General features: G+C 40.0%; 2 protein-coding genes across 3 annotated transcripts; both read left to right on the top strand.

Annotated features, from left to right (window-relative positions):
* The first annotated feature begins 2,942 nt into the window (after positions 1 to 2,942).
* Positions 2,943 to 4,411, top strand: hoxd4a (homeobox D4a). Its single transcript, XM_032530074.1, has one exon. It carries the CDS (start codon positions 3,824 to 3,826, stop codon positions 4,352 to 4,354), a length of 531 nt encoding a protein of 176 aa, XP_032385965.1. The 5' UTR covers positions 2,943 to 3,823; the 3' UTR covers positions 4,355 to 4,411.
* Positions 4,412 to 7,824: 3,413 nt separating this feature from the next.
* Positions 7,825 to 16,238, top strand: hoxd3a (homeobox D3a). 2 transcript variants are annotated; one of them, XM_032530072.1, is made up of 4 exons: positions 7,825 to 8,235; positions 12,069 to 12,128; positions 13,848 to 14,397; positions 14,569 to 16,238. In XM_032530072.1, exons 3-4 carry the CDS (start codon positions 13,950 to 13,952, stop codon positions 15,318 to 15,320), a joined length of 1,200 nt encoding a protein of 399 aa, XP_032385963.1. In that variant the 5' UTR covers positions 7,825 to 8,235; positions 12,069 to 12,128; positions 13,848 to 13,949; the 3' UTR covers positions 15,321 to 16,238. The 2 variants fall into 2 exon arrangements, with proteins under 2 accessions (XP_032385963.1, XP_032385962.1); XM_032530071.1 differs by having other exon boundaries at positions 7,828 to 8,235; positions 13,848 to 14,412.
* Positions 16,239 to 22,102: the final 5,864 nt, after the last annotated feature.

Raw genomic sequence — 22,102 nt, 5'->3', positions numbered from 1 at the left:
ACTTCTATACCTGCTACTACAATGCCAATAAAAAATACAAAATCTTTTCTATTTCGTCCCAGTGCACCGCTGTTCCCATTTCTATCATGGCAGTTACAACCTCCCAGCTTCCTCCTTTCCACGACTTGTGCTCAGTGCACATCAGTGTAATCGCCGTTATTGAGTAAGTGCAACTTTGAGGGTTATTTATGGGCTTGCGCGGTGTTGTGAGTGGCTGTGAGGAAACACGTGATGCCATTAAAGTTTGTTTTATGGCCCGGGACTTGACAAGCCAAAATATAATTCTCATTGTGTATTAGTAAGACCATCCAGATGGGTTGGAATAGAGCTTGTATTGGCAGGGAGCTTGTACCAGGCTGACTTTTCCATAAGCATGGATGTTGTTTGACCCGCGGTGTGCCATGCGTTGCGGTCTCTGTGGTAAGCTGTGTTTTATCATTATGCTCGTGGAATGGGCGTGTGATGTCACACGCATAGTGCTCAGGCTGTACTGTTTCCTGCCTCTAAAAGCGGCAACGGTGCGCGTTCAGGACAGACATAGTCAGACTGGATAATGCTGGGAGGAAATCGCCTTTAATCCGATTACTGCGCTTGGTTTGGGTTTAAACCTCTTAAGACTCAATCGATGCTTTTTCGGATGGTGCTATTGACGTTGTTGGCCTGATTCACTGCAACATGATGTAGTTACTTGATTGCATTGAGCTTCTTATTTGCTTATTTGGAGGCGGAGAAATCAACCTGTTGTCACCAGAGTTTTTGAAGAACCAATTAGGTGAACTATATTGAAGGCCCAATCAAAACGATACAAGTTTATGTGCCGTCATAATGTTACAATTATAGGCTATCATTTTTCAGAATTCACAATTCGCTTATAGCAGTGTTAACCACATTAAAATAAATAGACATCTAAAAACAGCATGGATCTTACAACAATAAAATCGGTGTTTTCTGTTTTTGTCTGTTGCTGCGGCTTATTCATTTGGCCTAATGTGTTTCTTTTGCAGGCCTTTACATTATTAGTCTTCTCAGTCCTTGTTAGGCAGTCTAGTTCAGTGCTGTTTTAGTAATATCTTATGCCAAGTTCAAAGGGAATTTAGCTTTATTTTCTAATATCCGTCAAAAAAACGTTCCCTGCTTCGCCCGAAAATGTGATAGGCCTCGTGTTTTCTATTTCTCTAAAACGCTCAATTTTGAGTATTGGGATAGAGAAAGCTTGTAATTGTGATGAAAAAAAAGAATCGAGTTGAACTAGTTAGGCCTTCGATTAACACAAGCTGCCAGGAAACGCTGACTTTATCAGTCTTTTTGTTGGGATTCTCGTCTTTGACCCGTCTGAAGGGCTGGCAGTGAAGGTGAAAGACAGGTCAGGCTGTCTAACTAATATTGAAATGTGAAGTGCAAGAACGATTTTTTACAGATCCTATCATTTATCTTTTAACTAGGGTTTAAAAGGAATACATTGGTTTTTTTTGTTGAAATATGAATGCAAATTTGAAGAGTTGAGATACAAACAAATATCCAGGCCTACGTAATGATAGTCGTAATGCTATAATTCTCAATTTGACTTCCAGCAGCTTACTGTTTGATTCTCACATTTGAAAAGTGTGTTTTAACTCTGATAATAAATAAAACAAACTGAAAATGTTGCCCAAACGTTAAACCAAACGACTTGATGCACTGTCCAGTAAGTCAGTAAAATGTTCCTGCAAGTCTTTTTTCTTATTAAAGAAGAAAACATGGGCTGAATAACTGGTTCAATTTTTATACAAGCTTTTTTTTTTTTTACTGTAACTTGAACCCTGAGTTACATTTGACCAATAATGCTTATATAATGGACGAAATAAATATAAATAATTTATTTTCCCAAATCTGACAAAGCGTCATGTAGGCCTACAGGTGGCATACGAATTTAGGACTGTTAATAAACTCTTAGGTAGATATCATATATTTGGATGAAGTTATATTGTTGTATTGCTTTTTGTGTGCTTGGAAAAAAAGATTTAGATGATTCTGGTCATTTTGTAAAATCTGATCCATTATTAGCTTTCATTCATTGCAGGGAAGTGTCAGGCGGACGGGCAGTAGCCACCATGGCGGTTTGGTTAATGGCTGACGGGGAATTGGTAAACTTTTGCACCCTTAGAGCTGTCACCACGATCGAAAATAATTGAACTTTTGGATATGTTTTTAAATGAATTAGTTTGACCTTCGTGGCCTCGAGCCTCAACTTTTGGTGCAGTTGTGATGCGCTCTCCTATATTAGCCAGAAAGTATAGGCTGTCTAACGGTTAGTGAGGTTTTAGCATGCGTGCCCTATGTAACCAATGGTTAATCTTTGATTACAAAAGTGAAACGTTATTTACCTTATTTAAATATATAATTTTTATTCTTAATTATGAACTTGGACTATGATTGAGGGAAGAGGACCCACTGCACAATACGCCTGGGTTGACCTAAGATACTGCCTGATATTTTTGTTCAGTATTATTTTGACAGGAATGTCAAGTAACCTGTAGGCCTACAGTTTTCTTTCTTTTTCTTTTCTTTTTTTGAAGCAGCCACTGACCTGAAGTCAATAAGATGTTTGTACCAGAAAAATACATTGCAAGGAAATCATCAAAACGAAAGAAAAGGCATGCTTCAATGAGAGAAAGTTGAGAATAACCAATATTATTATAGCCTATAGGATAGTTCACAGTGTGCTTTACCCCATCGGGTTGTGATGCATGCATGCCTCTTATTTTCGTATATAATATTGTTTCTGTGAGCCATTTATTACATTTTGTTTGGCTGAAGTGCTCTACAAATAAAGTGCTGTGGTTTTGGTTGCTAAGTGGGCAGTGTCGCTTGCCGTCGTCTATATATACCCTGTAGAACCGAATTTGTGTGCTAAAACCACAATCACAGATTCGATTCTAGGGGAGTATATGGTCGATGAAAAAACTTCGAATTGCCATCTTGTTATGAGGCGTTTGGTGCCCGACATGCTGTCAGATGTTACAGTGACGTTGTTGGTTTCTGAATGAGAGTAAATCCAACAACATCACACTTCACAAGAAGGGTCAGGGCATGTTGAAACTATATGGGCTCAATGGAACTCTGACGCAAAATATTTCACATGAAAACCAACATAATTAGGAATTATTTCTATTTAGCTCAGTATGAAATACCAAATGGATTACTAAAAATAAACAGCACCCTCTGTAGCTTCTTCCTCCTGTGGGTTTATACTTTATTGATTCCCAGAGAATGCTGCTGGCCAATGGGCTCCTGAGACCGTTTTTTTTCTCAAAGGGATGGGAGCAGATGAAGTGATGAGATTCGTCTAACTTTTGGATGACCCCTTCTTGACAAAGACAGTGTCCATCAATTGTCCTCAGTCATTATTCCCTGCTTTTATGCCAAGGGGCTTTTTGTATCTTTTGTTGGTTTCTCTGTTGAACACCATGCCTTCAAGTTAGACCGTAGAAACTGATATATTTTCTATCTCCATGGAGTAAAACAATCCCGTTCACAATCAGCGTTTTCAATTTTTCTATATAATTGTAAAGTTAAATATTGAAACAAGGTTTAAGTTATGTGTTCTTTATTTATTTTTTTCCAGCATGCCTTTTTATTATCCAAATGTGCATGCATATGTTTAAGTGCAATTGTTTTTTTTTTTTCGCCACCGGGGTCTGATTTTAATGTAGGTTATCTTAAGTTAGATAACATTGCTTTTAGTTGTATGTTTACCCGTTTATGGACCAGCATCACCTCTATTGGCCAATCTGGTCACATGGTTCGCTAACTTTATTCAGTTGACACCAAGTAGGAGGGCTTTATGGAGGGAGGAAAAAAAGACAACTCGAGAAAAAAAATTAGTGTTTTCTACCTTCAGAAATTAATGGCCATGAGTTCGTATATGGTGAACTCTAAGTATGTGGATCCAAAATTTCCTCCCTGTGAGGAATATTCACAAAACAGCTATATACCTGAGCAGGGCTCGGACTACTACAGTCCATCGCAGGGCACAGACTTTCAGCAACCAGGGATCTACCCACGGTCAAACTACACGGAGCAGCCCTTCAGCTGCAACACTGTGCAGGACTCCACATTGCAGCCACGGGGTCATGTGCACGAGAGATCCAGCCGCTCGAGCCCTTTCAGCGCACAGACTGAGCAGGGCCCCCCGGTCCAAGTGGCCGGACCCCGGACTTGTGGACAGCAGCAAAACACAAAGAGCCAAAATGGGATACAGTCCAAGCAGCCTGCAGTAGTTTACCCCTGGATGAAGAAAGTCCACGTAACTAATGGTAAGATTTCCACTTCTTCTTCTCCTCCTCTCGTGGACCAACTGAGACCTGTACTTTAGAAATCATTCAGTGTAATATTTATGGGAGTCTTTGAAAGGCCTCGCCAATTACACAAGTCATAAATTTTTATAGCTCAGGAAATAGGCCGCTAGGTGAGCGCCTGAAAGCTCTTGAAAACACATATTGACCGGTTGTAATGGTGGTTAAATCTGCTGCAAATCTGCTTAAATCCAGTTAAAAATCACTCATTATTTCCTGCTCTCGCAAGTTTGGGCCCGGGATAGAGGGATCGTTTTTTGTATTTTTTTTTTGCATGCAGGCCCAAATTTGGGGATTTTTCCCCCCCCTTTGTTGTTTTTCTTTAGTAAAAAGGGATTAAAGGCCCCGACCCAAAAACGGCCAGAACAGCTCCCCGGGAGCAGGTTTTGGAGCTAAGGAGTTTCTTTTTAACAGGTATTGACGAGGGGCGGCGAGGATTGAGATGCCCCATTTTTGTTTTCCGAAAGGCAGATCAAAAGGGTTTAAAAAAGAAGGTGAAAAAAAAAAAGATCACAAACTACCTAACAAAAGGGCAGATCTCCCCCACCCCCAGAAATTGCAAAGCACCCCAGAGGAAAACCAGCTGATTAACATATTAAAAGAGGAAAGAAGGGCACACTTTTCGAAAAAACGTACAAAAAAAAGACAGAGGTTGATCGATTTTTGTGGACTGATTTTTTTGCCTCTTTTTTTTTTTATTTAAAAAAAAAAACCCAGCAGGTGGATTAGTGAGCAAAAATCAATCAGGCGAGGGTTTTGAAAGTGTTCTTTTTTAAAATTCCCCCTAAAAGAGACACAAAAACATCAAAAGAGTTTTTTTTGGACGTTACCCCCCGGGGACTTTTAATGAAAAACCTGGCGGTTTCAGGATTTAAGCAGTGTGCGCTTTTAGTTTTTCACGTGGTTTTAAAAATTGAAAAATCTTTTTTGAGATAGGGAAACCCTTGGTTCAAAAACACACACACACCATTGGGGATTTTTAAACCCACTTTAAAGCCAAAAAATTTTGTACCCATATATATATCTTTAAGGAACCCCTTATTTCAATTTGAGCAGCCCCAAAAAACCCAACCCCTTTGTAAGGGGGAAAACCCCCCTGAATTTCTCCGTTCCACTTTCTTTTTAAAATTTTTTAACTTTTTGTACATAAAAGCTTTGAATTTTTAGCCCCAAATTTTAAATTTCCCCCCCAAAAAGACATCCTCGTGCATACTTTGGTGCCCTTATAAATCTCTCCTGACATCTTTGTAAACAGTGTACATTTTCAGAGGCTCTCTCGTGCCATTTGAAAGTCTTATAATGAAAGATCATTTGTTCCTGCATGGTATCAAATTGATAATGGAGGTTTCTCATCGTAAATAATCAGATCCAGAATATGTAGTTTTATTTTGTACTTGATATGATTTTTTTTTACGTCATTATTTATTTGTTTAAAACAAACGTGTACATTTTCGCATAGCACACAATTTTAATTAAAAGTAGGTTATTCGTTAAACTTGAATTAATCCAAAATACGTTTGAACTCTTGTGGATTATCAGCATGGCTTTATGCAAAGTTTTAGTCTTTAGTTCATGTGGGAATCTTGTAGTTTTTCGTTGACACCGAGCTAACCGAGGGGGGCTTTCACGTCACGTTTCAAGACAGATATTTTTTGTTTTGTTTTATACCCGTCATTGTCTTCGGACAAAAAAAGCCCAGAAGCTCTCCCAGTACGAAGAGGTCTTCTCTGTGAAGTCTTCGCGATGAGAGGCTTGAAAAGGTATTTCAATCGAAGGTCGACAAAGCAGCAGTGGCAGGTTCATCCAGGGGACACATTTCAGCCGCAAGGACTGACCCCAGCACCCCTGACCCGCCGGACAGGCAGCCTTTTCTGTCCCAGGCGCTGTCCGCTTTGGTTTGGAGGGCTTTTCCACTCTTACAAAGCCAAAGCATTCAAAGCAAGAGTCAGTGCGTGAATTCCATAGTTTTTACACATGTTTTACCAGTATTTATATCGAGCCCTTAAAAGCAATTTGTGCGTTTGTCTCCCCATGTCAATATGCAATCTTTTTGTTTTTATTTTTGTACATGCTTTTTACCTTGTATTGTGCATTGAGATGCGAGAAGTATATTGAAAAAAAAAATAAAGATTTCTACTGAACATTGCGTTTAAATGATTTCAGAGGGCATAATGTCGCGAGATTTTAATTTTCTCCTCTCTCCAAATATATAGATTTAGTGGAAATAAACTTTCCCGGGCACACTGAGTTATCTTATAATTGATCTCGTGCTCAAAACTTTACTTTCATTTTTATATGGTTATTTACTACAATTGTTGCCAGTTTTTGCGCCATTTACAAAAGGATATCTTTTGGTGGGAAGAGTTTTTCTTCAGTCACATCGTATGAAGCCACATGGACGCATGACATCCACAGATGCACCAAATGTGCGCTGCATGGGTAAATTCATATAGGATCATTGATCTACCATAATTGTTGCATTTAAAACCACGTTATTGAACGAGTTTTTACTCTGGCGTGTCTTCATTTTCTCCGATTAGCTCTTATCGAAAGGAGCGATTGCGCAAAAACGTCCCCATGAGCTCATGATGGAGCTTTTCAAGGTGATTTTCTGCAGTGAAAACTTTTTGAGTCCTTTAGAAGACTTTGACCTGACCTTTAATGCAAAATAGGCTAGTTGTTATAGTATACGTTGGTCTGTATTACAGAACAGAAACACAAATGAAACGTAGGCCTACTGGCCTCGTAGATTCAAACTGACGAATAAAAACTCTTTCAGAGGCGGTGGTCTTCCTTCAAAGAATAAGTCACATTTATTAAGACATACACAAATAATAAACTAGGTTTACATATGTGATGGTAAACCCCGATGTACTTCACGAGCTATGCCTTTATTGAATATGACCCACTGCTACATTGACCTCCGACCCTCCACAGGCAGAATCAGTCCTGATGCAACCAAAAGTGGCCATAAACGGGCATGTGGAAAGACAATCTTCAGTCACTCAGCCGTGTTTTCATCCCCAGTGACCACTGTGTGATCCCCGCTGTGCGCACGCGGGCCGACAGGACATGGCTCTTAGCCTATATGGTTGTGTACGTGTGAAATACCCGTGTGTGTCATATAGATTCAGAGAGAAGCTGAGACAAAGTGATGGTACCAATCCACCATCCTGCCATAAATGATCTGCACATAGATGCTGAAGAGAGGATGAGCGAGAGAGGGGGAGATGAGAAAAGTGGGGGAGGGGTGTGTTACCAGCACATTGGACAACTAGTTGTTTTTTTTAAGATAAGTAGTGATTGCTATTTTCTCTATATTTAAAACATTTAATATTAACCTTGACTTGTCTAAGATTCCAGTATTAAAACATGAATTAAACATAAAATTAAACATGGGCTATCACACAGCCCCCCCCCCCCCCCCCTCACTTCAATTATCAGGTCAGAGCAGCCTACTACAACGTACAGTGTGTAGCCACACTGACCTACATGTCTGAACAGCAATAAATGGGAGCCAAAGGCACTGCCATTTTCAATGACACTGCACCCAGTGCAGGAATACAACGTCGTTGCTCTCCATCCGGCCATATTTGATTTCCAGCTGTTTTTTCGCAGAAGCCTTTCCGAGCCAGACAACCCCCCTAAGATATATTAAAGTGCGCTGTCTGCATTCAGAGATATAATCCAGAGACTATACCACTCCGCTCTCTATTCTCGACCACGTGATTGTCTAAATAATTAATGCAGCACGTCCCCCTAGAAACACGGCGTCGTCATTAATCGCAAGGACTCTATCAGACTTGAAAACTGAAGAGATCCCCCAAGAAAATAATATCCGATACACGGCACAACCGTAGCGCCGCACTTTAGCAACACATCCGAACCGATGGATGCTTGGGTAGGTAAATATTTCAGCATTTTTCATGTTGCCAGAGTTGGTAAATGACATATCAAATGTCGTGATATTTGATGAATTGCTGCCTTTGATGTGTGCGCTCTGAGCAGGGCTGTGTGCTGTGTAAGTCGCTGCATGCATGTCTTTTTTTTTTTTTAAATCAAATATGTTAGAAATGGTAGAATGTTTGGGCTTGCTGTTTACGCATATGTCTTGAAAGGGATTGATAGGATGAATGGTAAAAACTTAAGGGCAGTGACATGTATTTATGGGTGCTCGCTCTGAATAAATGCTCTTTCGGACACAGCTCCGTGTGGTCCCTCCACAGGGCCCACTGTCCTTTATTCAGAATCTATTTCAGATTTTTATCAGTTTACTGCAAAAAAAGCTATTAAAACTATTTTACTTTTAAGATTTTAGATTTATAAATTGCTTGTAGAAATTATCTTAACTGATAGTCTTAGCTTTCAGCATAAGATAAATAACAGGCTATTTATCTTTCTTTTTTGCTTGAGGTGGATTCTACAGTTTTTTTATTGTTAGTGGGAGATGATTTGATTTTGATTTCCAAGAAGTCGTGGAAGTTTGGGCAGGCTGACAGTTCTGCCTCCTTGTAAATCATTCTCAGTAACTCCTGAAAGGGTTTGACGCTGTTGGGGGGGGCGAAACCTGTAAATCTTTCACTTTTATTACCCTGTGAACATATGCTGCGACGCTACCAGTCCTGCATCCCTTCTTCTTATTCCTCTCAGCAAGACAAGCCACCGCCGAACTAGCCGACGCTCTCTGCGGCTCCAAAACCTCCTCTTCCAATCCATTCTAGTCTTTTCTAAAATATGCATTATTGGTTATAAAACCCTGCCGTTGTTTTTTTTTTTTTTTCCATTGCTGTGATTGCTATTGAAAACAATGCGGAGAAGACATGGCTCTTTCACTCTTTGTGTTTTGAGCAGTGTGTGAAGACAGACACAACAAACAAAAGATGATAATGTGGTTTAATTTGAATACAATCCCGTCCCAGCTGGAAGAAAAAACCCACATGTCGTTTATTTTATAAATCATTTAAAAAAAGAAAATGCACATCCCACATCATCGCAGTCATTTGGGCAAGTGAACAGGACATCGAAAGGGAATATAATAGTATTGTTTTACAATAGTGTGTAAATACTGAACTCTGGTGCGTTTAAGGCCCACTTTGAACGTTTTATTGTGAAATTTCCTCGTAAGAGCAGTGAGGAGAAAATCTACCAAAACCTGGAAAATCTGAAAATGTAACATTTAAAATGCAAAGAATTGTTTTAACCTACGCAAACATACTGCACTGCATAGGCCAACTACTGCTCTGATAGAGAACGTGCAAGTCTTTATTATTAATACCTTAACAATATCATAATCAAATGTTTGTGTTTAAGTAATGAAGTGCAGGCGAGTTGTAATTCAGGAGGAGATGAAAAGAAATAGGCAGTGGGACATTTTCACACAGTGCAGATGAGGAAATAAACGCCACCCTTTATCAAAATGGATTGGTGAGGTAAGGCTCAGTTGTAGAAGAGAACAATCACGTGAACAAATATGCTTGTTTCTTAAGGCAGCGCCTTTATTTGCCATCACAAAGCTTCCGAAACACCCCAAAATCCTAATCTTAGCTCCAAAATGTGTACAGGCCGTTTCGTTTCTGAATTTCTGTATATTTCAATGGGTGATTGATTGCCAGGGTATTTTTTTTTTCTGGAATAAGGATACCTTGTTCGCTTTTTATTGGTAGTTGAATGCGAGTCCTTCCATTCTTTCGGGAATACTGTCTCCATTGGTATATGGAAATGTCTGAAAAACAGCAAGATCAGGTTTAGGACAGCATTGTGTACAGACAAAGGGTGAAGGATTTATTCTACAGACTGCGTGGAAAGGAACTGAGACTGAGAGGGAAGCTGGTTTATGATGAATTGATTCGCAGGTAAGCAATCGCATGGCATAAAGCAACCTTTAACCACGGGTTAATATAATGCAAGGACATATTTATGATTTATTCCACTCAAGGAGGTGATGCTTGTTAATGTCGCTCTCGCCGGGGACCGTGCGGATATCAAGTCCAGCAACCTCCTCAAAAGAAGATGTAAATATGTATATATATATATATATTTTTAGAAAGCCGTTCAAATATTATCGTCAGATTGAGCTCCAGCTGCACAGCTGCTTTTCAGCTGATTTCACATTTCAATGAAAACCGGCTCGGAGGGAAGAAGTAGGAAAGGAACTTTTCTTTTTGACTCTTGGATCGTAAATCACATTAATTTGTTGTCTTATCGTCACAGTGGCGTTTGCCGTGATTTATGTGGTTTCAACTACATGGCTTTGTTAACCTGCAACGTTATATTATACACGAATTCATATTGGATGTTTTGAGGGATGGCCGGGCTGAATAGTGAACAAGGATAAAGGCAAATACTTAATTTTCCTACTATTTGGATACCTATTTTGGCTCACTTGATTTCGGTTAACTAGAACTTATACAAAGTTTGATAATTCTTCTTTGGGGTTGGAAATAAAAAAAAATGAATAGGCCTGAGTCGCAAAGACAATAACAGCTTATTTATTTTATGGCATATTTAAGTTAATTATTCCCAATTTAGCTTACATTCTGTTCACATATTCTTGACTGTTTTACGATGGATTTGGATTTAATTTATGTGCACTGCATCTTTATATCCTGTGCAGCTGCTGAATTTCCACAGAAATGAACAAAAGGCAGCATTACCTAAAGCACATCTTTTTCCTGCAACTGGTGATTTCACATGTTGTGAGCAGTTTGTATTTTCTCCAGGAAAAACAGACCTTGCACAGCCTAGAGACAACAGTAACACACTGTCATCCACTGCAGTTATTATTATTTCTTGCATGTAACAAACATTTGTCAACAATAACAAAACGCCTCTCGAGTGCTGTTAAACTTGAATATGAACATAATTTGAAGGGCTAACCAGGAGTAACGACCAACTGGGATAATAACTCTCCACATTGAGTCCGGCCCATTGTGTGAACCAAACTTACCGTAACAACGCGTAGGCGAAAAACACTGTTGTTTGAAAAGAGGACCATGTCTGCTACTAGCAGCCCTGTGTGCTCAAATAGCACTTCAGGCGCAGATTATCGACCAGCTTTTCAAATATTCCATGTCGAAGGAATCTTTAATCTCCATGATCATATTTTAATTATCCCCAAATACGAGCAGGGAAACATGGGTGGTTTTACAGTTAAAAAAAAAAAAAAAAAATCACTGAAATGTCCTGAGGTAGTTCTACTTTCTTGCCGTCGGTCGAGCATCTTCTTTCAGTCCCCGCTGAAAAGCTGCATTAAAATTGAGTTGAGGGTTGAGTCTACTTGAAGCCAAACTGCTCGTTGTTCATTAAACTTTGCCTAAATGCTTAATGACCCAAAGGTCACATAAAAAGCTTATGACTGCTAAATATTTGGGCTGCTCTTTGTGTAAGAAGTGCACATGTAAGACTTTTCTGTTTCAAGCTGAGACGGGATGGGGGGGGGGGGGGGGCACCCCATAGGCCCATGTGGTCATTGCTGTGGCAGTGTCTTCCAATTTAGCTAAATTAAATGGGTCAAAAAATTAAAAAAATGTATTGTCCAGTAATCGTTTGAATTAAAACGTATTTTAGCTGTGATAAATAAATTACTATAATTTTAGTCATATTTTTTAAAGTGGTAGAGAAGATTGGGCCTGATGATATACATACATTTATTTTATTTATTTTTAAATATATGCATCAAATGTCAAGCCCATGTGATTGAAAATAAATCCTAATGTGAAGAAACTTCTCTTCCAGGTCGAGGTGGGAGCAGTGATGAATGCGTGAGGGATATAAAAGAGATTTACGCAAATTTCGGTGAGTAACAATTCTTTAATTAAGGGACTGGACAGCACAGACCAACTGCTAACAAGGTGAATGGGTGATTTGTTATTAGGCTACATATTAACGCTCACAGTGCTTCACAGGAGGCTTAAAACACGAACACAGACATGAGGGATGACTTTAACTCTGCTTGTACGGGTAATTATTTTCGCAGAGTCCCGTTCCGATATAATTCTACGTTTGCAAAGCTGCATGAATTAAGCCAACAACAGCGCACGTAATAGGCCTACTATTTTTCCACACGAATATAAATATATTTAAAAAAAAAAGAACCATCAGGGTAACTATGTTTACATTCCTCTCAAACATTAATAAAAAAACATGCAAATTCTAAAATGTAAAATCAGAAATAAATTCACCATGTCATCCCACGATTACCACATTTTTACCGATTCGTAATCGTCAATATTCCCTCTCTTTTAACCAGCAAAAATATCTCCAGTCATTCAGCTCGGTGTGTGGCTGCAGACTCGCGCCAGACAGAATGGAGGCATCGTTTATAAACTGAGCCTCTGTATGGGAGAAGTCGCGTATGAAGGAGTATGAAATTCTTTCCCTTGCCTTCCTCCTACGCTTAGTTTTACACTTCTGAGGGATGCGAGTCTTGAGGACTGTTTTCCTTTTCATTCCTCTCTGAGGCCGTTTACAACCATAACATTTGCGGTCATAAATTCTGCCGCGGTCCACACTGACAGGTGCAATTGTTATGCACGGCGCGGGCTTCACCTCCTCGAGCCACCAGCATACAGTAGGCTACACGGCCCTTTGATATTTGTGTTTCAACTTATAGTTCAAATGCCGGCGTTCGTTTCTTTGTCATATTCTGAAAACAAATGTAGCTGCCATCAAACGTCTCCTGAACATTTTATAATTTCTTCAGAATATTTTTGTTTTGTTTAAGATTAAAGGTAGAATACATTTTGCTTGACTGGGCTAGACGCAGAAAACCAACCAATCAGCCAAAATATATAGACTAAGGCATGTGTGTAAAGGGCAATGAAATATGTAACTCCCACCCCCACCCAACAAAACTCTCTCCCTCCCTCTCTCTCTCTCCCTCTTTCTCTCACTCACACACACACACACACACACACACACCACACACACACCACACACACACACACACACACACACACACACACACACACACACACACATGTTTACCTACATTTGTGTGTGATATTAACATTAATAACAAACAGTGGAGGAGATTAGTATTTAGCTTCCTTGTGTGTGTAAATATTTGTTCCAAACGCATGTGCGAGGCCTTGGTGGGCTATATTTCTGCTGCAGGGAACAATGCATGACGGGCTTTGTCAGGGCTCGTGATTAGTGAAAAGGGTATTGTGTCTGTGTGTCAAATGCTGATTCAGCTTATTTCTGAGGGACTCTTTAAGGCTCCCAGAGAGTCTTTTCTAGCGCAAGTTAAACTTTAACTGTTTTGTGCAAGAAAGGAGTCAGACTAGCTCAAACCTGGGGCTGGGAGATCTATCACTGTTGGACACTGTAGAGACAATTGGTAGTTTCTAATTTAATGGCTGCTGTAGCCCATAGCAACATGAGCAGAGATTATCCGAATTTGTTCATTTAAATCCTGAATCTCGACCAGTCTAAGGTTGAGGAGGTTGCAGCTAATGAGTATAGGCCTTATTCATATGTGCCCTCATGACTCTGGTATACTTCTCTGTATAGGTCACAGACTGGAGCAACGGTGGGAAGCACCAATCACGTGAATAAACAACATCCATGCCATTGGATCGAGTTGTTCTGTCTCATTGGCTTTGAATCCACAAAATGCAGAAAGCAACATACTACGATAACTCTGGACTTTTTGGAGGGTACACCTTCCCAAAACCAGACTCGTACAACTATGGCCCCGCTCATCAGTCCTACCCTGCTTCTAACATTGAGAATGACTACCAGAGCTCAGTGTGTCCCATCCAGACCTCTGCTGTCCGGCCACCAACCCTCAAAGACAGCGACCTGAACGGAGACTGCATGCGGCAAAGCAGCAGTCAAAGCAACAGCAGCAGCCAAGCCACGAGTATTGGGGAGCAGCAGGCAGCACCTCCACTGTCCGCATCCTCTCCCAGCTCCAACAGCTCTGCGCACCAGAAGAAGAAATCCCCTTCCAGCAGCGCTTCCAGTACTGCCACACCAACCCTCACAAAGCAGATATTCCCCTGGATGAAGGAGACCCGGCAGAACTCAAAGCAGAAGAGCAACAACTGCACCAGTGCAGGTAGAGACCATGATGGTGCGTGCATAAGTCTTTTTCTGGGGGGTGGGAGGACTGGGCCTTGTTGTGGGGGTGGGAGGGGGGGACGGGGGGCACTGGGCCTTGTTGTGCTTACAGTTTATGATTGCATTGGTAATACAAAAAGGCTAAGATGAAGCTGTGGTTCCTTTACAGGTGGCGAGGTGAGTGATGAGAAGAGCCCACCGGGACCAGCCTCCAAACGGGTCAGAACTGCTTATACCAGCGCACAACTTGTGGAGCTGGAGAAGGAGTTTCACTTTAACCGCTATCTGTGTCGCCCTCGGAGAGTGGAGATGGCAAATCTGTTGAATCTCACCGAGCGTCAAATAAAGATCTGGTTTCAAAACAGGAGGATGAAATACAAAAAGGACCAGAAGTCTAAAGGGCTCGCACACTCTCCCCTGGGACACTCCCCGGATAGAAGCCCGCCGCTGAGTGGCCCAAATCACATTGGATACTCTGGCCAGCTCCAAAACGTGAACAGCCTCAGCTATGACGCACCCTCGCCCCCGTCTTTCGCCAAACCCCAGCCAAACATGTACGGTTTGGCCGCTTACACGGCACCCTTGGGTGGCTGCATCCCACAACAGAAGAGGTACCCGGGCTCTGAGTACGAGCACCACGGCATGCAGAGCGCCGGCAGCTTTGCCAACGACAATTTGCAAGGCAGCCCCGTTTACGTGGGTGGGAATTTTGTTGATTCCATGCCAGCCTCGGGCCCCATGTTCAACCTCGGCCATCTTCCCCACCCCTCATCCACCAGTGTGGACTACAGCTGTGCCGCTCAGATCCCAGGAAACCACCACCATGGACCCTGTGATCCCCATCCCACATACACAGATCTCACCTCTCACCAAGCGTCTCAGGGAAGGATTCAGGAAGCGCCTAAACTCACGCATTTGTAATATGTGGTTTTTGTGTGTGCGTGTGCGTGCGTGTGTGTATGTAGGCTATGTATGTGTGCCAAAATTATGTTGCGCTCTTTTTATTACCTCACTAGTCTAATAACTACACTCCAAGCGAGTCGTGTGTATTATTACAGTATTATTGATATTACTATTAATGCTATTGTGTAATTATTTTCTAAATAATACAGCTTTGCCCATTTCTCTTGAATATTTGGAGATGCGCAGAGGCAGACAATTGTTCCTCTTTTTTGTTTTTGTTTTCTCAAGTGCAATGCGCAATTTTTGACTGAATATTTCATGCCGTTACTTGAAGGTAAGTCTTGTAGATCACGAGTAGAAGCTCTTTAGAGAGAAGGACTATTAGGGAAATTTTCGTCTGTTTTGTAGGATCTCATTCTCCTCACGGGCATCCTATTTATTTATTTTGTATTATTTTGCTTAATCTTTCGTACTAGCATATAGCATATTTATTATTTAAGTACTTTTGTATTGCACATTATTTATCGTTTATATGCGAGTATTTATAAGTGTGGAGTTTTTTGTAAGATTGGACAGATCAGTGCACTTGGAAGTGTGGGCAAAACAGGGTTTGAAAAATGCGATGACTCGCAGTGTATTGTTAAAAAAGAGCATTTCTAATTGTAAATCTGGGATAAATGGGGCATTTGATAGTGTATAAACACCACTATGTGTCCATGATTAATCTTGTCTCAAACCTAAAGCAAAACGTAGACTATCGAAGTATGAAATATTATACACCAGCATGTCATTTCGTGTAGTCCATTAATATTTTTTAGTTGTCTTCCATTGTTATTCATTTAGTTGGATATCCATAAATTTATGAAACCTTAATGATATTGAAATGTTATATTTTATTGTGTTTAACATTTTGTAAATAAAGTGCTCAAACTTGTATTTTTTATTGCATTTTGTTGATTTTGTAAAACACCCTGCAGCAGTGGTCACCCACTGTTTCTGATTATTTTGATTCCTCCCAGTGACACTGTCAGGTAACAGTAGAGGCTTATTGACTCCACAGCTCTACTGCACAGTCCAAACAGGGAGAGCCAATCAATAATTAGACACCAGGATATCTAAAACTCATCAGACGGCTCTATGCTTCCAATGCAAACTGCATTTCAGCAGGATAAAAGGCTCTGGAGATTATTGATGTTTCATTGGTTTGAGGGAAGTGAGTCTGTGGGCTTATTGCATCTTCCATATGTCACTTATCATTTTTTAGGCTTGGCCACATGATTACCTTCCTTTCTGATGGGACAAGCTGTCTAATTGATTATTACAAACATTTAAAATAATAATTCATAAACTGGATGAAGTGTAAATATAGAAATATGGCCATAGACTGATGGGTACGGCAGAAGAGATTGGTGACAACACAAGTAAAAGAAGAAAAAAACCTGCTTTGACATTGGAAATGATGCAACGATGGATGTGCGTGTATTTTTGCGCTCGCGCGCGCGCTTGTGTGTGTGTGTGTGTGTGTTTGAGAGAGAGAGAGAGAGAGAGAGAGAGAAAGAGAGAGAGAGAGAGAGAGAGAGAGAGAGAGAGGGAGAGAGAGAGAGAGAGAGAGAGCAGTTCATCCTTTATTGCTCCTGGAGAGCCATTTCAAAGCTCATTAATCAAAAACTCGTCGCTTTCAGACTCCTTGCTGATCCCTCCTCCTCCTGAACAAAGCATTTGCATTCCAAATCCAAGTAACACATTTCAAACCGAGCAGCCTCAATCTTTAATGTTGGGGGAGAGTTTAAAAAAACAACAACCCTACTTTGGTCACATAGTCTGAGATGGTACATCTTTGGATTTAAGAGCGCATTAAGGCAAATGCAATCATCATCATGACTTTAAATGCGTACAGGTCCCACAGTACCAGTGTCCCGAAAAGTTTCAGCCAGTTAACTGAATCTGACTTGCAACCTACATTATTTAATAACATAGATTTTATATTGATTTCATCTTATTTCATAATTAATGTATTGCTGAATTGTGGCTATAGGCTACAAATCAGCTCAGTATTCAGTGGATGGCGGCCATTTTAACCCTGGGTGAGCTCTTCCTTCTTCCTTCTCCCCCACTGCAGCTTTCTGCACCGCACTGGTCCTTTATTGAGACCCTATGCTCTTCATTAAGTAACATTTGGAAAACTGAACGACCCACCGCCAAAACCAACTGAATATTGGACTATTACAATAATTGTTTGTAATCCAAAAACATTTTCTGTTATCTACAGTATTTTGAATGAAAAATTAACTGAAATGTATTGGAAACTGTACTAAAACATATTTTCTGGAAGGCTATTCCTCGATCTGTTTACATTTTTAAATATGAAAATATAATATACATTTTCAATTATAAAGTCTTCAACTTAATGGTAAAAATACAGGTTACTATGGAGAATCAAACTAAGAAATATATAAATCCAATCACTGCTGTGGCACCAAATGGACCAAATTGAGATTCAGACGTTATCCTTGCCCCTTAGGCCTTTATCTGTGATTGGTCGTGGTGATGAGATCAAATTTAACAATGTGACATGCGAAAAGGAAGTTTCACGCAATTTGGAAATAGCAGCAACATTGCTTCTTTGATTAAAGTTGCCCTGCAAGAAAAGACTACTTTGTGAAGTGGAGTCTGGTTAGAAAACTATAGACTATAGTCTTTTGTTGCTATAAATGAGTCAGGATCGTGTTGCATGTAAACTGGCAATATGCAGTTGTTTTAGGTCATGCTTACATTTTGATTTGCAATTTAATAATTGAATCATAGCCATAAAACGGTGAAGCAATAAAAGCTGTGTTCGAGCAGGGAGCTCATTTTGTGTTCCTGATTGGATAATAACAGAGCAGACCACGCCTGCTCAGTGGAGGGTAATATTTACATATGGGGAAGTAGCCCTACGGTAGGCTAACTATTAATGCGAACAAGAGGTGTTAGCAGCCAAAGCTCATTTAGATACAGGCTATCTTAACTGGAGACAGCCGGTGGTTTAAGTAAACCATAGGTAGGCTATTTTTTACATGCTTGTAGAACAAAAGAGGTGCAGTCACAGCTGTTTTTATAATTAATGAATTGGGTGCAGAAAGAAATATTCCATCCCACTGCACCAACACTTGTTCTTTAATCAGACCTAGAAGAAAGTTGGTGGTGCACAGAACATATCGCGATGATACCTCTGTGCAAGTGAGCAGCATTCACCTCCATCCCATAAGAGGGCTTTTATTTATTTTTTTACACGCGCAGCCTGGCTCGAGAGACAAGAAGGAGCAGGAGTTGTGAAAACGCCGCAGAAAAAAATGAAGGTGATTAAGAAAATGCTTCGTTCTGTGACTTTTATTAAACGCGTCCTTTCGTACGAAGTTAATGTGGATTATCACCGGATCAAGACTGAATTTCACAACGAAGCAGTTGACGGAAGTGAACAGAGAAAGGATTTTCATCTCAACATAATCTGCCACAAACTGTCAGGACTGGTCCGTAGTTTGTGTTAGACCTAAAGAAATGCGTGGATAGAGGACGTGAAAGAAAAGGGGCCCTGAAGGTCTGCTTTGATTTTATCACAGCATCCCTAAACTCATAATTATTTTCTGTAACAGAGCAGTAGTTTATAGTACCTGTCGGGGACTTCTGCTGCTGTCTCTTAAACTGAAAAGCTCCAGCTGTGATTATTTTAGGGAAGTTACTGTAAAGTGCAGGAGTTATTATTGTTGTTGACTTTAATGTTGTTTAATACACAACAAACAGCTTTAAATGCCTTTTTGCAGTATACAGTTAATGTGCTTAAATATACATTTTATGATGCTGGGAAAGTTAATAGATTATTGCTGTGGACTTGTGTTCGTTTGTTTATTTATTGGCATACTTGTCTCTTCTAGTCCGAACAACACTAATTAAATATAGGCCTAAACTCAATAACTACTTTTGTGTTTAATGTAATTGCTACACGTTTCTAATGATAACAGTATTCCTGCTAGTATTATACCATTATGTGATGTAAAAGTTGCAACAAATGAAATTGCCAGTGACCTTATTTAATGTGTATTGATAAAACATAATGTATTGATAACTAAATGACCCATTTTTTTCTTCAAATAAAGGACTTACTTTCCCTTGTCATTGTGTGTTTTTTTTCATCTGATGCACGTTTACTTGTGTGAAATATTCATTCATCTTAAAGGAGAGACAATAGAGCCTTTTTGTTTTAATTTGTAAAATTTGACAACTCACAGTTGTCCACACACAGTGCAAATTTTATATAAAGGGTTCTACACCCTAATTTTGGTCTCAATCCAATAAACTGACAGACAGGATTTCATTTCTTTCCTTGTTTGGGTTGATGTTCAGTAATTCTTTGGTATCAGACACGAGGAGGAAGGACAACTGATCTGTATCTCCATCACACACCCTGACCCTCTGTAAATACTGACAGAGGATGTGACTGTTAGAGAACAGCATTGTCAGAAGTCCTTCCTGTCCTCTGCCCTCTGCTGTCATTAAGGATTCACCGCACAGTATGTAGGTGAATGAGCAGAGGAGGCACACATTCTGTTCTGTGCTGTTTGTCAAACCATAAAGCCTACACTGCATTTTCCTTTTGAAAGAAAACAGACTATACATCAACTGCAGGGCAACCTCACATCCATGTGAATACTCATTATTTGTGTATTAGTTGCAGGGGGCTACGTCTGTCCTTCTAAAAGGGCATGTTGAATGGTAAACGTCCACACACAGAGCAAAGTAAAATCATCACTAAATATTTAGTTAAATACTGGACTATATCCACTGAGGAACATCAAGATCTACAGAACATGTCAAGCACCTACAAAGCTTAAAAATGAATCTTTGCCCTGCCAGCTCCCACTCTCCTGTAACTGGCCTCTGCAGCTGACGGAAAGGGATTTCCAGTGAAGTGTAGGTGGTCCTTTGTTTTGCACACTCAGTGTGCCATAACAGCAGGGTTATGGGTTTGTGCACGCAAAATATAAGGAGGAACCACAAAGAAAGATGAGAATTGATTAGAGACTGAAATTCTGAATCTTATTCCTTAACACACTGAGTTTTGAGTTGAGCATGTAGGCTTGCTGATTCATCAAACACTACAGCCGCTCTGCCTAGAATAACTGTAGCTGAGGAACCTCCCTACATTGATCATGCATGTTGTCACAGAAACTGATGTGCTTGGATTTATCGCAGCTCTTATGTGTTAGTGATAGTGATATAATTGTAACTAAAATAAATGACTCACTCCTCTGGGTATGATTTAGAGGGCTTGGCCAAAAGGCTCTTCTCCTCCTTCCTTGTTTGAAAGATAGCTCACTCATGTAAGGAAACCTGAAGTAACTCATACATTACCCAAGTCTTGACTACAATGCTCTGGTAGTCTATATCAAAAAGTATTAGTGCCTCTACCCTTTTCTGATGCTCATATGGATTTCTTCCACGGCATTTTCTGTATGAAATTATGAGTGAATAAATTGCATCTTCATTTATCTTCGAAAAACCCTTCTGTGCTGACTGCGATACTCAGCTCTCAGCGCTTTACATAATTATATTAGTCTTCTGCTACACCACGAAATTGATTGCCCAGGAAAATGAACCTGGCTTTGCTATAAATTACACCTATGGATCATAAGAAATGTGTTATTTTGTTTAAAATAGTACCTAATATAATTAGAGTTCTAATTCATGGCAAGCTACAAGTGTGCCTATTACAGTAACAGGGTTTGGAATTTAACCTGTCTGCTGGATAAAGAATGATCCTATGTGGTTTTCATTTGTAATCCCAGGCACATTATTTCAGTAAAATAGTCTGTGACTTTTAGATATGAGAGATGGATTGTTGAATGAATAAATATATTCATGAGTTTTAGTATTAAAGTTAACAATTCATTCAGGAAGTTTCAACATCAATTCCATCGTCTGTCCGGTGTAACTTTTCCTTCACAGTGGACAGAACCTGGATCCTGCTTCTTTGGAGGTCTTATTTCTCCCGAGGAGGTAAGGTAGACCTCTATCAGTCTGACACACAGGATGGTTAACTGTGTGAAAATGCAATGTACAGAAGTTATATCTGAAATATTAAGATTGGTTTGTAGTAAGTGGCATGGAAATCAATAGACATGCACATTTAAAGGATGAGGCTGGGGATATTTTCTATTTCTCTTATTAACAAAGCCCATAAAAAGACCAAAACCAAGTACGTCTCAAACGTTTCCAACTTTCACTGTCTGTGTCATGAAGCCCCATTTGTTCCTACTGAAGACATAAATCTGTAAATACCCATGACAAATATATTGTTTCTTTTTCATAAACGGCTATCATCTCCTAAAACAGCTGGGCACTGTATGTTTTAGCAGATGTGATTCAAACAGGAGTAAACAGCACATTTGTAGGGGACTATTTGGAGAGACGGATTAATACACGTTTGCTTGAGTAAGTATTAGCAGTAGCACCTATGTGCAATTGACTCAAAAACAATGCCTATGGTCACCAGAGCAACAGCGTGCCTCGCTGATGTGTTTTTAATAGTTTTGGACCACAGCAGAGGAATGAGATACATCAAGCACCAAGGGACAACTCATTGGTAGATTCAATTTCGTTTGTTGACAATAATAAAAATACAGAATATCACCAGCCGTATCATTTAACTGTCAGAGCAAAAAGGACCAATTTGGCTTTGTTTTAGGTTGAGCACACATTAAAAATTAGAAATATTAAGTATGACACAGTATCTCAATCTGAAATGGTAACCTGGACCACAACTC

This window comes from Etheostoma spectabile, chromosome 11 (assembly GCF_008692095.1).
Source record: "Etheostoma spectabile isolate EspeVRDwgs_2016 chromosome 11, UIUC_Espe_1.0, whole genome shotgun sequence".
NCBI classification, from domain to species: Eukaryota; Metazoa; Chordata; class Actinopteri; order Perciformes; family Percidae; genus Etheostoma; species Etheostoma spectabile.
This window is presented reverse-complemented; position numbering and strand designations above follow the sequence as displayed.

Coding starts and splice junctions, on each gene's coding strand:
- hoxd4a (XM_032530074.1), top strand. CDS start 3,824: ATGGAGGGAGGAAAAAAAGACAACTCGAGAAAAAAAATTAGTGTTTTC.
- hoxd3a (XM_032530071.1), top strand. CDS start 13,950: ATGCAGAAAGCAACATACTACGATAACTCTGGACTTTTTGGAGGGTAC. Junction 14,413..14,568: donor TGCAGGTAGAGACCATGATG/GTGCGTGCATAA, acceptor GTTCCTTTACAG/GTGGCGAGGTGAGTGATGAG.